General features: G+C 38.3%; 2 protein-coding genes across 3 annotated transcripts in view; both read right to left on the reverse strand.

Annotated features, from left to right (window-relative positions):
* The window catches only part of LOC126457930 (juvenile hormone esterase-like), a 561,537-nt gene that overhangs the window by 129,905 nt on the left and 414,746 nt on the right, over window positions 1–16,886 (reverse strand). The window lies entirely within an intron of this gene.
* Window positions 14,560–16,886, reverse strand: part of LOC126457931 (esterase FE4-like) — a 179,200-nt gene continuing 176,873 nt past the window's right edge. For both annotated transcript variants that reach the window (XM_050094642.1, XM_050094641.1), the window contains exon 11: window positions 14,560–14,807. In XM_050094642.1, coding sequence (XP_049950599.1) covers window positions 14,645–14,807 — 163 coding nt within the window. In that variant the 3' untranslated portion in view covers window positions 14,560–14,644. The remainder of the gene's footprint in view (window positions 14,808–16,886) is intronic.

Genomic DNA, 16,886 nt, shown 5'->3' on the forward strand with positions numbered 1-16,886 from the left:
CACCTACACAGAAACCAACCATCCACTGATAGTCGCTAGTACACTATGCTGGAGTGGGGCATATCTACCTCACAGTGATGATGACAAAAGGTGTAACTGAGGATTAGTAAAGTGTTTTTGTCATCCACTAGTTTATCTCTGGGCCCCACTACCCTGCCCACTCACTTCCAAGCTCTGCATTGTTTTTGCAGTTATGTTTCCTACTACCAAATATATAATTGTTTAATATCATTAAAAGTAATTTAATGATCTGCAGAAGGCAAAAACCATAATCTTATTTCCTATGTAAAATGACAATTTTGTAGTTTCAAATCCAGGAAAACTGAGATTTCTACATCTACATCCATATTATGCAAACCACTGTGATGTGCATGGTAGAGGGTACGTCCTGTTGTGCAGTCACTCCAACCTGTAAAAATTCTGTGCCACTTTCAGCTGGCCACAACCTCTGGCACCTGTGATATTCGGCACTGTGCGTGTACCTTCACTGCACCATGTACAAGGACACTATAGATCGGTATCAGGCTGCACCCACTGGATGAGGGCACATTTGTATTCACTGCAACTTGATGTACTAATTAAGAGTTTTCCTGAACTCATCCTAAATCCACTCTCACTTATGACAGACTCCTGTTTCCTATACCCACTGACAGAACCAACAACATCTGGGTGGGAGATCAGCTATTACACCCTGAAGCAATGCTTACCCAGCTCATGGTAATGGACTGTTGTTACCGGTCCATTACACTTGTTGCATCTGCTTCACTGGCTGTTGATTGGTCAACAGTAAATTACAGTGCAATCTTTTATGGCTTATAGACTGACTATATGGCCATTAATGTTGAACTATCTATGTATCTGGTTTAGATAAAAAAAAAAAAAAGAACTGGATGTTGATAGTTGTTCCATGACACCCAGTTATGCTGAACAGAAATCTTGCCTCCGGTATTAAATTAATTTATACTTCTGGTTACTGTTCATCAACATCAACTTGCATAAAACCAATATTACCAGTATGTTGTTAAAAAGATAACTACTTTTATTCTATATACTTTATCTACTATTTCCCAATGGATTACATGATGTGCTAGAAAAACTCAACCCAGACCTTTGTCTCTCTTTGATGCTGCCGTCATCAACTGAGTTAGTGAGGCACATCTCATTACCCATCTCACAGCTTCAATCTGTCAGTTCTTTGTTCCTACTTTCAAAACCTCTGAAACTCACATGAATACCTTGTCAAACTAGTTATCTTGGGAGAAAGGATGTTGCAGAGAATGATTTACCTCAGTTACAAGTTTTTTTTCCAGAATGAATATTTTACTCTGTATTGTAATGTATCGTGCAGTGAAATTTGTAAATTAAAACTATGTATAAAACTATACTTTTAACTCATATTTTGCCTTTTGTTGGCAAAGCCCATAGCAATTAATCACTAAAACTGCTTTATGCTGAATTTATTGTGGTTAGTTGTGATCATGGACACATAACACTGTCGCAGAAGAAACAGAGTAGCACGGTCGCCATAGTGTAGTGGTTATGATGCTAGATTGTTGCATGGAGGGCCACAAGTTCAAAACTGACCTGAACTGAAACTTTTTAATTTCTGTCTTCGGTTCGAGTACATTCTAGAAGTATCCACAAATGGCAAGAATCATTGTACTGAAGTTCTGTACCTGTTTATATACCGTATGTGTTCTGGCCGGAGGCAGTTTGCTCCACACTCTTGTATGTTCAAGTGCTGAATAAACGTTTGTTAAGTGAAGCTGGTGTTTGTCATTCATCATTGTACACCTTCCTCTACGTGCCATTATTCTGGTGAAGGCGCCAGATATTGGAATTTGTGATACCGCACATTATCGATGACACAGTGACTCCCATCAGGCTATGACAGAGCTGCCGTTTAAATGGCGAGAAACCTGAGTTTGAGCCATATTCAACAGATAGCAATCTACCAGAGACAGAAGAGGAGGATGTTACGATGACAGCAATTGTGTGCCACTACATGAGACATCCTTCCGGGTTCGCTGGTGATGATGGCCAAGATCCAAAAAAGTGGCTGAAAGTGTGTGAGCATATACCCAAATTTAACAAATGGGATGACACCGTGTGTTTGGCTATCATATTTTTTTATTTGGAGTGCACTGCCAAGCAATGGTATGAGAACAATGAGGAGAAGTTTACAAGCTGGGAAGTATTCCAGGCGGAAATGCACAAGTATTTCGGCGACACACAAAGACAGAAGTGCAAGACTGAAGATAAATTAAAGTGAAGGGCACAGCATCCAGGAGAAACGACAGCGTCCCACATTCAAGACATCTTGGAACTGTGTAAAATAGTGGATCCTTGAATGAAGGAGGAAGCTAAGGTTGCACATCTCATGAAGGGTGTTGCTAAGGACATTTAACAAGCCCTACTCCTGAAGGAGGTTTCGACAGCAACAGACTTCATAAAATCGTGCCAGTGTATCGAGACAATGCATCAAAAAAGAATTACATGCAAGAAGTTTGAACAGCTTCCAAACGTTGTATCGATGTCTGTGATGGAGGAAGCAACTGATTTCACAAATGTTCTTCATCAGATAGTAAGGGAGGAAGTTCAGAAGGCACTTGGATTGCACAACGAGCAGAAAACCGAGATACTTCAAGAGGTCTTAAGGGAGGAAGTGGAACAGACATTGAACCCAGTCTCTTGTCCTTAATTTCCCTTTAAAACAGTGAAAAAGTTGTTGGGCACCAAGGAAGACTGACGTCTGGAGGCTCTAGGATAACAAGCCAGTATGTTTCCACTGCAGATGACCAGGACATGTGGTGTGCTATTGTCGAGAAAGGCAGCAGATATTTGATGATGCCCGCGCCAGAAGACCGATCTTAGCTGACGCCAACTCTGGGGCGATGAAGATTAACAAAAAGAGTTGAGTGCAGGACAACATAGGTTACCATTCGCCGCAAGGTAGCCACTGGAGAGGACGCTCCCCAACACTCTGATCAAGGTATCCATTGCTGTTTAGAAGCTCCAGCCGATCATCTAGTCGCCGCAACCTGGAAAACTAAAGGGTACGACCTTCCTTGGAGGTGAGGCTGCTGAAGAGAAAAATCCTCTGCTGTCTATCACTACAAAAATAATGGGAAACTATATTGATATCCTCATGGATGGCTGACCAGCCTAAGCTCTTGGGGACTCTGGAGCATCATATTCAGTCATTTCGGAGAAGTACCATCGCCAGTTACAGAAAACTGTATTCGTTGACAGTAGAATACCTCTGCTGAAGGTGGCTAATGGGAAATATGTAAAACCTACAGGAAGATGTGTCATTCATGTGGGTATAAGTGGCCATACACAGCCCTTAGAATTCATTGTCTAACAAGAGTGTAGTCAGGACGTCATTCTCGGATGGGACTTTTTGAAAGATTCTCAAGCAATTATAGATTGTTGTCTCTCGAAGATTATGCTAGACGAGATGAGATGAGATACTGTGGACAGAAAGGTGCGCATCCGAGTGTGTGGAGACTATGTGTGTGCTGGATGAAGTGATTATTTCTGCAGTCAGTGCTAGAAAGGTAGCTGTCATATGTCATGCCATGCATCAACCCGTGGATCTTTTAGAGGAATGTAAGAGAAGCATACCACTGAAGAATAACTTGGTAATCCTAGCCTCTGCCATCTCGTTTAAGAATGGATTCGGTGAATTGTGGATAGTTAACTGTCACCGAGAACCGCAGATCCTTCCAAGGTGCATGTGCATAGCAAATGCTGAGCCGTTAATTGCTGAGCGTCATAGAAACCTCAAATGCAGAGTCTGTGGGCGAAATTAGCGCTACCACTACGAGACAAGATCCTCTAGCTCAACTATCACCAGATCTCACTAAGGAACAACAGAAGAAGCTACTTGCCATTTTTCAAGAGTTCTCTGAATGCTTCAATCCACAGTTGAAGAGCAAAGTATAAAAATCAACGGTGAAGCACGGGATAAGCACTGGAGACCCTCAACCAATAAGCCAGAGAGCATACCATGTGTCAGCAATGGAACATCGAATAATTTGTCATGAGGTAGAGAAAATGATTAAGAATGACATCATTCAGCCTTCGCAGAGACCATGGTCGTCACCAGTGGTTCTCGTCAGGAAGAATGATGGCAGTTGGCACTTTGTGTTAATTAAAGGAAACTTAATAAGGTAACTAAAAAGGATGTTTACCCTCTTCCACAAATTGACAATACACTAGATTGTCTGAAGGGGGGGTTAAGTTTTTCTCAACCATGTACATGTGCTCAGGATACTGGCAAATCAAAGTAGATGAGGCTGATCGTGAGAAAAGAGAATTCATCACCCCTGAGGGCCTGTATGAGTTTAAGGTAATGCCGTTTGGTTTGCGTAATGCACCAACAACTTTTGAATGAATGATGGATAATCTTCTAAGGCACCTGAAGTGGACAATGTGCCTTTGTTATTTAGATGATATTATAGTGTTCTCAGAGACATTTGATGAGCATATAAAAAGACTGAGGGCCGTTCTTAAGTGTCTCCAGCAAGGCAGACAAACTTTATCCAAGAAAGTGTCTCTTTGGAGCAAAAGAAATCAAAATACTTGGGCACCTTGTGTCAAACGAAGGTGTGCGGTGAGAACCAGAAAAGGTGAGAGCTATAACGGAATTTCCTATTCCTAAAAGTATTAGAGACGTGAGAAGTTTCCTTGGATTGTGTTCGTATTACTGTCATTACATCGAAGACTTTTGTATCAAAGCCAGCCCACTCCAAGAGTTGTTAAATGCCAATGCTAAATTCATCTAGGGTGGTGCTCAACAAGATTCTTTTGACGTGCTGCGAAAAGCTCTGATGACCGACCCTGTACTTGGTCTGTATGATGAGAGAACACCTACAGAACTACACACAGATGCTAGTGGGTATGGGATCAGAGCTGTTCTGGTGCAGATTTCAGATGGAAAAGAGAAGGTTATAGCCTATGCTTCTAGGACACTTACAAAAGCCAGGAGAAACTACTCAACTACAGAAAGAGAATGTCTTGCTTTGATCTGGGCCATGTGCAAATTTCGACAGTATCTCTATGGAAGGCCATTCACAGTTGTTACAGACCATCATTCACTTTGTTGGTTGACAGGTCTTCAGGATCCAACAGGACGACTCACGAGGTGGGCAATACGTCTTCAAGAGTATGACATTACCATATTGTACAAAAGTAGAAGAAAACACCAAGATGCCGACTGTCTCTCAAGAAACCCTGTGCAAGACCATCAAGACTTTGATGAAGATAGTGACTGTCTCGCTCCACTCCAGGATCTCTCTGCTGAGCAGGAGGAGGACACCAAGATATATCAAATTATGCTTGCCTTAAATCAGTCAGAGGATGTGAAAGTACAATTTAAGGTAGTTAATGATTTACTTTGCAAAAAAACTAATCCGTTTGGAAAGAGGTGGCTACCAGTAATTCTTAAACACATGTGCTTAGATGTTCTACAGAAATTCCATGACACACCTCAGGCTGGACAGTTAGGATTTATTAAGACATACGATAGGATCCGCAAGAGATTTTTCTGGCCAGGTTTATATAGGAATGTCCATCACTATATGTCACACTGTCGAGAGTGCCAGAGGTGAAAGGCAGTTCCTCAGAAACCACCTGGCTGACTCATACCAATTCCACCAGCCGAAACGCCTTTCCAGCATGTTGGGACTGACCTCGGATGATTTCCAACATCTGTTAGTGGCAATGGATGGATTACACTGTTGGACATGGGTTCTATTTCTGATATTAAAGTATGTGCTTCTAGACCATTTTACCGTGGGAAATTCAAATATGTAAACAAAATATCGTTGTCAGGGTTACTTTTTATGTAATACATATATATATATATATATATATATGTATGTATATTCACAATTCATGGCAAACACAGAGACGTTATAGAGAAATACGGTTATGTTGCCGCATCCAGTAGTGATAGAACGTGATAATTTCTTGTGGGAAGAATCAGACATCATTAGGTTACCGCTGCCACACCTATGTCATTAAGACCACCTGAAACATCTCATTAACTCGAACGGCGACAGCCGGTCGCTGCCTCGGCAGTAAAGCTTCACGCCTCCTAGGGGCAGCTGCATCGAGTTTACAACAGTGGTGTTAGCCGCAATTTGTGTCAGTCTTAACAAGTGGGTGTTTTGGCTGACAAGTAACTGTCTGTCATATTTCCGAGCACGGTTGAATTTTTTAGTTCCTGTGTGTATACTGATTGAGCCTGGTGCTGAAGGTAAAACGACTGCTTGTTTTTACACATCAGCGTTCCTCTAGTTCCCTACTATTAATTTAATACAGGTGTATTACCAAAGTGGTATTTTTAAATTTGCAGAAATGCCACGTCATCGTGGATGTCGATATAAGCCGGAAAACTTCTGCTACATCTGTGGGAAGTTCACTTTTGCCAGAAATAGGAAGAAAATTTCTTCAGTCATAAAGAAAGCATACAAACATTACTTTGGAGTAGAGGTAGGAGACCAAGATAAAGAATGGGCACCACATTTCTGTTGTGCTACATGTTACTGCAAACTAATTCAGTGGTGGAAAGGTAAAGAGAATGTGGCGTTGTTTGCTGTTCCCATGGTGTGGAGGGAGCCTAAGGACCATGCTACTGATTGTTATTTCTGTCTAACAAAAATTCAGGGTTTTACAAGCAAAAAGTCGAAGAGGCACATTGTTTACCCAGATCTGCCTTCAGCGAGAATGCCAGTTCAGCATTCCGACAACCTTCCAGTACCTTCAAGAGCTCGAGGTCAAATTCTGAGTGACAGTGAAATAAGTAGTACTGAAGAAATCACAGATGATGATTCTTTATATCACTGCACAAGTGAGTCATCGCCACATTTGTTAACACAGGCAGATTTAAATGATTTAGTACGTGATCTAGGACTAAGTAAACAAAAGGCGCAGCTGCTTGGTTCAAGATTACAAGAGTATAATCTACTGCACCAAAGTACTAAAATCAGTGTGTTCAGGCACAGAGAACATGCCTTTATTTCTTATTTTTCAAGTGACGAAGCACTGACATTTTGCAATGACGTTGCTGGCCTGATGAAAGTGCTGAACTTCACTTATATTTCACTGGAGTGGAGACTTTTAATAGATGCATCGAAAACAAGTCTGAAGGGTGTTTTGCTCCATAACGGAAATAAAATGCCCTCTGTTCCAGTATCTTACGCTAGTTTGACAAAAGAGAATTACGAATTCGTACAAAGGATGCTAAATTCATTAAAACACAATGAACACAAATGGAAAATATGTGCAGATTTCAAGGTAATTGCTATGGAACTCGGAATGCAACAAGGCTACACAAAGTATGCCTGTTTTCTTTGCGAGTGGGATAGTCGAGACCAAAATTCTCACTACGTGAAAAAGAAATGGCCTAGGCGAAGAGGGAAAGTTGGCGAAAAGAATGTACAACGTGAAAGTCTGGTAGCTCCTGAATATATACTACTTCCACCGCTTCACGTCAAACTTGGCCTGATGAAACAATTCGTGAAGGCCATGGATCCAACAGGCTGTGGGTTTGCATATCTAGCTACCAAATTATCCCGTCGTTCAGCTGCAAAAATAAAGGAAGGCGTATTTGTGGACCCAGAAATCAGAGAGCTGCAGAAAGATGCAAATTTTGAAGCATGTTTAACTGATAAAGAAAAAACCGCATGGGACTGTTTCAAGATGATGTCGGAAAACTTCCTCGGAAGAAGAAGAGCTACTAACTACAAAGCAATGGTGAAGGATATGATCAAAGCATATCAGGATTTGGGGTGCAATATGTCTTTGAAAGGTACATATGATGGACTCTCATCTGGACTACTTCACAGAGAGTTGTAGTGACGTATCGGATGAACATGCGGAAAGATTCCATAAAGACATTTCCACCATAGAAAGGCACTATGAAGGGAAGTGGGTACCTTCTATGTTAGCAGATTATTGCTGGAATATCATTCGAGAGAAGAGAGATTCACAATACAAGAGAAAAAAGTGATGTGCATTACAAGGCAGTGGCTCATTGTTTGTCAATTTTCTGTAATTTCTCATGTCAAATAAATGCTTCAAAGTGTATACACAAAGGTTACTGTGTTATATGTTAGATCGCACCCTCAATTAATGTGATGAACTTATAACATCATAAAGATGTGCATTTGTTTGTCGAATTTCACCTCACGTTTGCTGCACTACATCAGAAACTGAAAAGAGAAATAAAATTGCGATTACTCATAAACTATCCCTGACAGAAAAAAAACCAAAAACAGTTTTCAATTCAGCACTCAAATGACAACTAGGATCACATTACTTTTTATCAGAAATAGAAAAAAAAGGTTTTTTTTTGTAGAACAGTGTTATTTGTTTGGACTAATTATCCGACACACTATGCCATTACAAAAGCCGAGAAAACAGCTGAAGCATTCGAGGTAGCCAAATTTATCGTAGGAGACATTGTATTAAAACACAGTGCCCCAAGGTCATTAATTATGGATTGAGTGAAAGTTTTTCAAAAATGGCTCTGAGCACTATGGGACTCAACTGCTGAGGTCATTAGTCCCCTAGAACTTAGAACTAGTTAAACCTAACTAATCTAAGGACATCACAAACATCCATGCCTGAAGCAGGATTCGAACCTGCGACCGTAGCAGTCTTGCGGTTCCAGACTGCAGCGCCTTTAACCGCACGGCCACTTCGGCCGGCGAAAGTTTTTCAATTGAATCTTGTGAGAGATAAACCATCGGTGCAACATTACTCATCACATGATGACTGCCTACCATCCACAAACTAACGGGCTTACTGAATGCCTTAATAAGACCTTGGCCGACATGCTATCAATGTTCGTCAATGTTGAGCAGAGCAACTGGGATGAGGTGCTATCTTTTGTGATGTTTGCCTACAACACTGCTAAACAAGACACCACAGGATTTACACCATATTTCCTGGTGCATGGGCTTGAGGCGATGATGACGATAGACAGTGTGTTTCCGTTAAATCCTGATGACATGGATGACGACTACATCAGCCAGGTGTTAACCAGAGCTTAGGGAGCTTCGCAGTTAGCTCGAATCGCATGGTGCAGGCTCAAAAAAACCATCGCCAAAGGTATGAAGCAAGCCACTGCCCTATTGTCTACCAGCCTGGAGACATTGTCAGGATCTTCATTCCTGTTCAGAAGGTTGGTCCCTCTGAGAAGCTCCTCATGCGCTACTTTGGATGTTATAAGGCTGTAAGACAGTTGTCTCATGTTACTTGTGAAGTTGAAGATTTTGACCCCAACACAAGATGACGAAAGATCAGAGATACAGTCCATGTCCTTCAAATAAAGCCCTTTAAGGATCCTGCAACCCAGGGTAAATTTGAAGCTCCAGCACAAGGCAACAAGCAGAAAGGTGACTAAGAGCGTAGCAGCAAAAGAAGTTCTAAGAAAATCACCGCCAGGGCAAGCATCAGGTCATCAGGAGTTTGAGTATGCAGAACCGATGACTCGTTCATGGACTAAGAGGACATAACACCGAGACGATGTTCTATTAAGGAGGGTGCAATGATGCAGAAGAAGCTGAGTAGTGCAATCACTGTAATGTAGTGGTTATGATGCTAGATGGTAGCATGGAGGGTCACGAGTTCAAAACTGACCTGAACTGAAACAGTTTAATTAATTTCTGTCTTCGGTTTGAGTACATTCTAGAAGTATCCACAAATGTCAAGAATCATTGTACTGGAATGTTTTGTAGCTGTATATATACCGTACGTGTTCTGCCCTGAGGAAGTTTGCCCCACGCTCTTGTATGTGCAAGTGCTGACTTAACTTTCGTTAAGTGAACTTAGTGTTCATCATTCATTTATGTACACCTTCCTGTACATGGCATTTTTTGCTGCTGCACTTTCACTGACGTTATTATGGTTAATTGTGATTGTATGCCTGTTACATAACCCAAACTGCAAATCCATCTGAGGACAATATTTATTAAGATCAAAGCACTGCTAACTTCTACTCTGACTCTGAGTCCTGCAATTGTATATGCTCAGTTTAAATACCTACAACTGTATAGATCACTGTGAAATGAGTTTTAATAAATATAGCTCACAACCATTTTTAGCCTTCCAGTAAGCTGTACTAAGAACAGGGTCTCTACTTTTTTATTTCATATTTGTATTCATTGGTATTATCTTGCAAATGAGAGAAAATTTTTACGTTCTTTGATATATTTCATTTGCAGCTTAGACAATTTTTCATTGGTAACTAGATGACAAATAATATTAAATATATCACTTGACTCATTTTTCTTTTTTTTCTTCCTTGATGTCTTATTTTACATTAACCAGTATCAGTAAAAAATTTAGAACCAGTACCTTCTTTGTGTCTTCATAATAGATGAAGGCAAAAACAAAAGCAAAATACAGATACATAAAAACTCTGAAAATAAAAGTCGTTTAGAATATTGCAAGGAGAGAAAGCAGCAGCAGAACATCCAGAAAAAATTGCAAATAAATTTAATTCATACTTCACACAGGTAGCAGGAAACCTCGTACAGCAAAACTCGCAGTGTGCAGGAATGAATCAGTTCAAATGTAGGTCTAATGATAAGACACTCTTCCTATACCTGACTAGTGAGAAGGAAATGCTAGAAACTATTAAAGGACTCAAATCAGAACACAAGTAACAGACTCTATAATTATGAAATGTGCTCGCTTCATAGACAAGCCTCTAGTCGATATCTGCAACTGCTCGCCCTCAAATGACACATTCCCAAAAAAAATGGTCAGCAGCCAAAGTAAAATATCTCGACAGGAAAGGGATAAAAACAGATGAATCCAACTATAGCCCCACTTCACTCCTATCTGGGTTATCCAAAATAATGGAGAAAATCTACTATAAGAGATTAATAAACTTTATAGAAAAAACAACAATTTCACAGACCGTCAGCAAGGTTTTCATAAACCCAGATCTCCTGAGACTGCCATTTTTGCATTTCTGAATGAAGCTTTAAATGCAATTGACCATAAGGAGCATGTTTCCACAATTTTTCTAGATCTCTCAGAGTCATCTGATGTCATAAGCCACAACATCTTATGAAACTGGAGTGTGTAGAGAGCAAATACTTGACCTTGCATTCCAAAAAGGGAATAAAATGAAGACCTGTCACTCAGGAAAACTGTGTATTAAGCATGGTGTACCAGAAGGCTCAATTCTGAGACCAGTTTTGTTTTTGCTCTATGAAAATGACCCAAAACCAATCAACCCACATCAGAAGTTTATTAAATCTGTTGATGACACAGATGTGTTAGTCAAAGGAATGACCGAACAAGAGTTGCAGAATGAAATCGAAATATGTACCTCAGATCTTACAAAGTGGTTTACTGCAAACAATCTAATATTAAAACTCCAAAACCAGTTACTATGAATCTACACACATTACAGAATAAGCATCTGTTAGCACCAACTGTAGAGTTATTCACCAGAAATGTGGATAATGTAAATGCTTTAACATTTCTTGGAAAATGAATCCAGGAGGATCTGAGAACAATAAAAATATATAACCAATAAACTGAACATCATCTGTTACTGCATTTTTTCTAGTACTCTTTCAAGCTGCACATATGAGTGAACAATTAAAAAATATGTACTTTGCCAAAGCAGATCCCCTACAGCAATACAACAATCTTCTGTGGAAACTCAAGTGCCAGAAAGAGATGTTTCACAGCCAAAAAGAGAATTGTATGAACCATGGAAATAGCATCTACCAGAAGCTTGTGAAAGCCTTTATTAAAATAACTTAAAGATCTTCCATTGCTTTTGTAACAAAACAGGTGGATTCCCAGCCTCCCTGCCCCATTATGATTTTTCCTCCCAGAGATTATATGGCAGTACCAGAAATTTTGAACATTAATACAGGGCTTGTCCAAATTTATTATCCATTACATTCTTTTGATTAACTGTAGTTCATAAGTGTGATTAGTGTACCAAAAACTGCTGATTACAAACACCAGTAATTGCAAACTTTGTTATCATTGTTCTTACGTAAACTTATACCCAATTACTTGCTTTCAGGTTAAGTAGACCAAAAGTATATATAAATAATTGAAATATTTAGACATCTAATGTTTAAAATGTGTTAGTAACTCATTTAGTTTCAGAGTAATTACAACATTTCATAAAAACATTGTTACTGAAATGTAAAACCATATTTTGGCAAACTAGATGGCATAATTTAATAGCAGTTATTACAAGTATTGTATTACGTATAGTATCTAAAAGTTCACATGCGGCAGAATCTTTCTCCACTGTTGAGTTAACCAGGAATGAAAATGTCTAATTGTAAGTTGTCAAAAAGATAGTGGACAACAATATTTGAGATAGTGTTAATTACTGTAAACTTAAAAAAAGAGAGGCTGCTGGGAGCCATTTCAGTCGGTCTGTGGAAGTTGTGAAGCAAATAAGATCTGTGTCCAAAACTGTACTGTAGCTGAGTTAGCAATGATTAAGCATGAACTCATAATTAATTTCATGAGCTGTGTTAATCTTCAAAAATGCTTACTGTGACAATAGGACCAGACTGTGTAGTGTGTTATTTCAAAATTATACTCATTTTGAACATTAGTTTTGGGCTCGTTTGATAGTTAGATTTCAAGAACAATAGTTTGAGAACATTAATTAGTGACTGATTTAATTAAATATCTGCCACACCTAAACATACGCCACTTCAATGTTGGGTTACTGTAATCAAACAATCACATTTTAAAACATCAACTGAGTCTAGTATAGTATGTGGCTATCTGTTTATCGGTGTATAAATTATAACAGAAGAGACTCGATCTGGCCACAACTGTAGGCTATCTCATACTGAAGTGCAATTAATGTATTTGGACTGTAAATCTGGTGTGGACCACATCATTTTAAAATAGCCTACTTGTGACAATCACTTTTCAGCCAGATTTGACAGAGTTGCTGCTACCGAGGGAGTGTTTGAATGGGTAAATACGACTGTACTTCATCTTGTTTATATATTTTCTAAGTAATACTTTTCTAAGGAAAAAATTAGATCATAATAACCAACTTGTAGTTAGAAACCATGATATTCACTTGCATAACACAAGAAGAAACCAGGCTATACATCTTCATTATTTAAATATAACACTGAAACAAAATGGACCATTCCAAGTAGGAAACAAGCTGTATACAACAAACTACCCTGTAACATCAATATGATGAAAAATATCTCAGCAGTTAAAGCAGTTGTACATACTTACCTACTGCAGAAGTGTTATAGTGTTGCTATCAGGTTAAAACCTAACTGTATACATTATTATTGTACTGAATAGCAATAGTGAAAAATTTGTATAGACTGTGTTAATTGTGAAGCAGTAAAAACAGACAGCAAAATTCTAGGACCTGTACATATCTATCTCCTCAGTACTTGTTCTTACAGTATAAATAAATAAATGTTAGCTTGAAGAACTAGGACGTCATACAACACATTTTCATCTTGATGTCATAAATTGTAATATCTTTTAATTTTCAACTTTGTGTCTTTTACACAAAAAGCTGTAATTGTAAACTATGGTCACAAACTTACTGCATAAGTTGTAAACATTTTAAAACTAGATCAATTGTTATAAATTCATAAGCTGATGACAATGATGTATTGTGCATTTCTGTCTTTTGTGCAAAAAGATATGATGATGTAAACTATGATCACATGCTTCCGTAAGAATAGTAAACATCCTATTGCTTTTTTGTGGTCTTATTAAGAGTATCCATGCATTTACCTTTATTGAGGTTTAATCACATTCTCAATTGTAAAAGAAAACTAAGTACAGTTATGTGAAAGTAATAATTTGCTTGCAGGTTTCTTTGTATGTAAACTCTTGTATATTTGTAATAATTGTACTGTTGATGTTCATCACATTAATTGTCACATCTGATCTTCTCGTAATACTGACTTGTTCTATACCAGTCTGTAACTACGTACAAAAATGATGATGAGGTTCAACAGAACAATACAATACATATTTTTTTCCTTCTAACTTTCCTGGCTTCATATTTTAAACATCCATTGGTGCTCATTTTTGAGGCATCAGTGTACCACATACAATCTTTCCACTGTGACCTTTTCGTAATTGTCTCTAGCTGTTCAGTGGAATGTGTATTTCAGTTCCTGCACTAGGTAATGATATTAAAATGAATTTCAATCTTGTTTGAAAGATATTTGATCAAACAATGCTCCACAATTAGAATTAATATACATTAATAAATATCAACATTTTAAAATTTATGTTGGAAAAGTGTCAACTACTGCAGTTCTATATACCAGAATTTTCTTGAGAGGAAATAATTTAGATGTCCATAAACAGTGTCTGAAAATCAATATGTGAGTGTTTCTTTAACATTTCCAACAAATTTCCTGTAGCAGAATGTTAGCAGTCTGTGTGAAGGTTGCACTTAAAGTATCCCACCCACAATACAGTGAAAGGGTAAAAATGGTTGTAATACAAATTATCATCTCTGATTTTAAAAGACATTGGGAAAAACAGATTAACTTTCACTTCTGCACCAAAAGTTTTATTAGATGCAATACTGTCTTCAAACACATGCTTTAGCTTGGGTTTTCAGTTCCACAACTTTTCATGAAGATGGGAATATCCCTCTCCAGAAACCAAGACGTTTTGGTTCCAGTTCCCTCTGTATGGATGATTTCACATTTATATCCAAAAACTCATGTTCTTTAAGTGTATACTTTGGCCAGATAATGTTGAGGTCATCATCATAAGGCTCTTCAGTTGGTACACTGAAAATCATGAAACGAAAATTAAAACCAAGTATTAAACATTTATAATGTTATACTAATGTTAGTGACATGTGTATCCCAGTTTTATTTTTTCAGACTAGTAATGGTAAAATAAAAGCAACTTATCAAGCATAAACAGTGGAGAATAATGCAGCTTAAGGAACTAGTGCGTAAGGTGAACGAAGTACATTTCCAAAATAGGCTAAAGCATTTCCCTTAACATAAACTTGTTAGCTGTGCTGAGGCACTGAGTAGCAGTAGATAATGTGTGGGAGAAGAACAGAAACTGCAAAAAAGTATTTTTGTCAAGTTTCTGGATACTTAATGTGTACAGACTTTTTAAACTTTTTTGCTTTGGGCACATAATATTAGATTAATATGAATGAAATGTATTTACAGAGTATTGTGTGGGTATCAAACAGTGTAATAGTTTAAATCTAAAATGGTGAGTAGCCTTTCAGAGTTGGATACAATAATATTCTGTTAGTTGTGTGACTGTCTCATGGTGTAAAATATAACAGCCAATATTTTGGCAACTGTTACAAACAGTCTCCATCAAGTGATTATATGTGTTGTGCTGTATGTGATAAATAGATGTTTAGAGACCAAGTAGCACATACAGCTGCAGTGATACACTACACTGATAAATGCTGCCTGCAACAGTAGTACACTATTGGTTACTTTATTTTGCATCATGGCACAGTCACACATTCAGAAGAATTTTATTGAATCATGCAAGTGACACTGAACAAATTTAATTCTATATACTTTGTTCAATAAGTCAGTAACAAAAAAGATAATATAGGAACATTAACTTGCATTCATGTTCCTTTGTGAGATATATGATGATGCAGCACAATTTTTTCACTGCCTACCTCGTATTCCAAAATTTTGCCAATATGTTTTTGTAAGAACAGTGCCACCTTTATTCTCTTTTATCAATTTTTGTATGGGATATATTGCCAACCAGGGCCTCTTTGAATTGCTTCAATGTCTGCCCTCAGGCATATGTCAGAGACTTCAATTGTTAGAACATGATATGTACAAAATTTTTACTGATGCTGCTAGTTGCAGGCTTTCAAAATTAAAAAAAAAATGAGGTGGCCCTCAACTACGTACCCTCAGACTCAGAGTTGAAATATTAAAAGTTTTGGGTGGTTTTGTTGTCTAGGGGCAGGGGTGCATAGTTGCTGCATTACAAGCCATATACTGCTGAGTCTACAGTATACAATATGAATCTTACCAAACAAAAGCGCTGGCAGGTCGATAGACACACAAACAAACACAAACATACACACAAAATTCTAGCTTTCGCAACCAATGGTTGCCTCGTCAGGAAAGAGGGAAGGAGAAGGAAAGACAAAAGGATATGGGTTTTAAGGGAGAGGGTAAGGAGTCATTCCAATCCCGGGAGCGGAAAGACTTACCTTAGGGGGAAAAAAGGACAGGTATACACTCGCACACACACACATATCCATTCACACATACACAGACACAAGCAGACAAGCAGACAAATGTCTGCTTGTGTCTGTGTATGTGTGAATGGATATGTGTGTGTGTGCGAGTGTATACCTGTCCTTTTTTCCCCCTAAGGTAAGTCTTTCCGCTCCCGGGATTGGAATGACTCCTTACCCTCTCCCTTAAAACCCATATCCTTTTGTCTTTCCTTCTCCTTCCCTCTTTCCTGACGAGGCAACCATTGGTTGCGAAAGCTAGAATTTTGTGTGTATGTTTGTGTTTGTTTGTGTGTCTATCGACCTGCCAGCGCTTTTGTTTGGTAAGTTTCATCATCTTTCTTTTTAGATATATTTTTCCCACGTGGAATGTTTCCCTCTATTATATTCATATACAATATGAATATACACATGAATCGACTAGTCGAAGGTTCCTATTACTCGGCAATTGCGAATTTTGAATGTGACATAGAAATTCAAAAACGAAAGATTCCAATTAAATAAAATCTGCAGGTACTATTTTAATGACTTTAAATGATGAGTACAATAGCAGAAGTACCTTTAAGAATGCCATTTATTACTGTAAAACACTTATTGGTGTTGATGGTCCAGCATTTAAATAAAA

This window comes from Schistocerca serialis, chromosome 2, assembly GCF_023864345.2.
Source record: "Schistocerca serialis cubense isolate TAMUIC-IGC-003099 chromosome 2, iqSchSeri2.2, whole genome shotgun sequence".
Lineage (NCBI taxonomy): Eukaryota > Metazoa > Arthropoda > Insecta > Orthoptera > Acrididae > Schistocerca > Schistocerca serialis.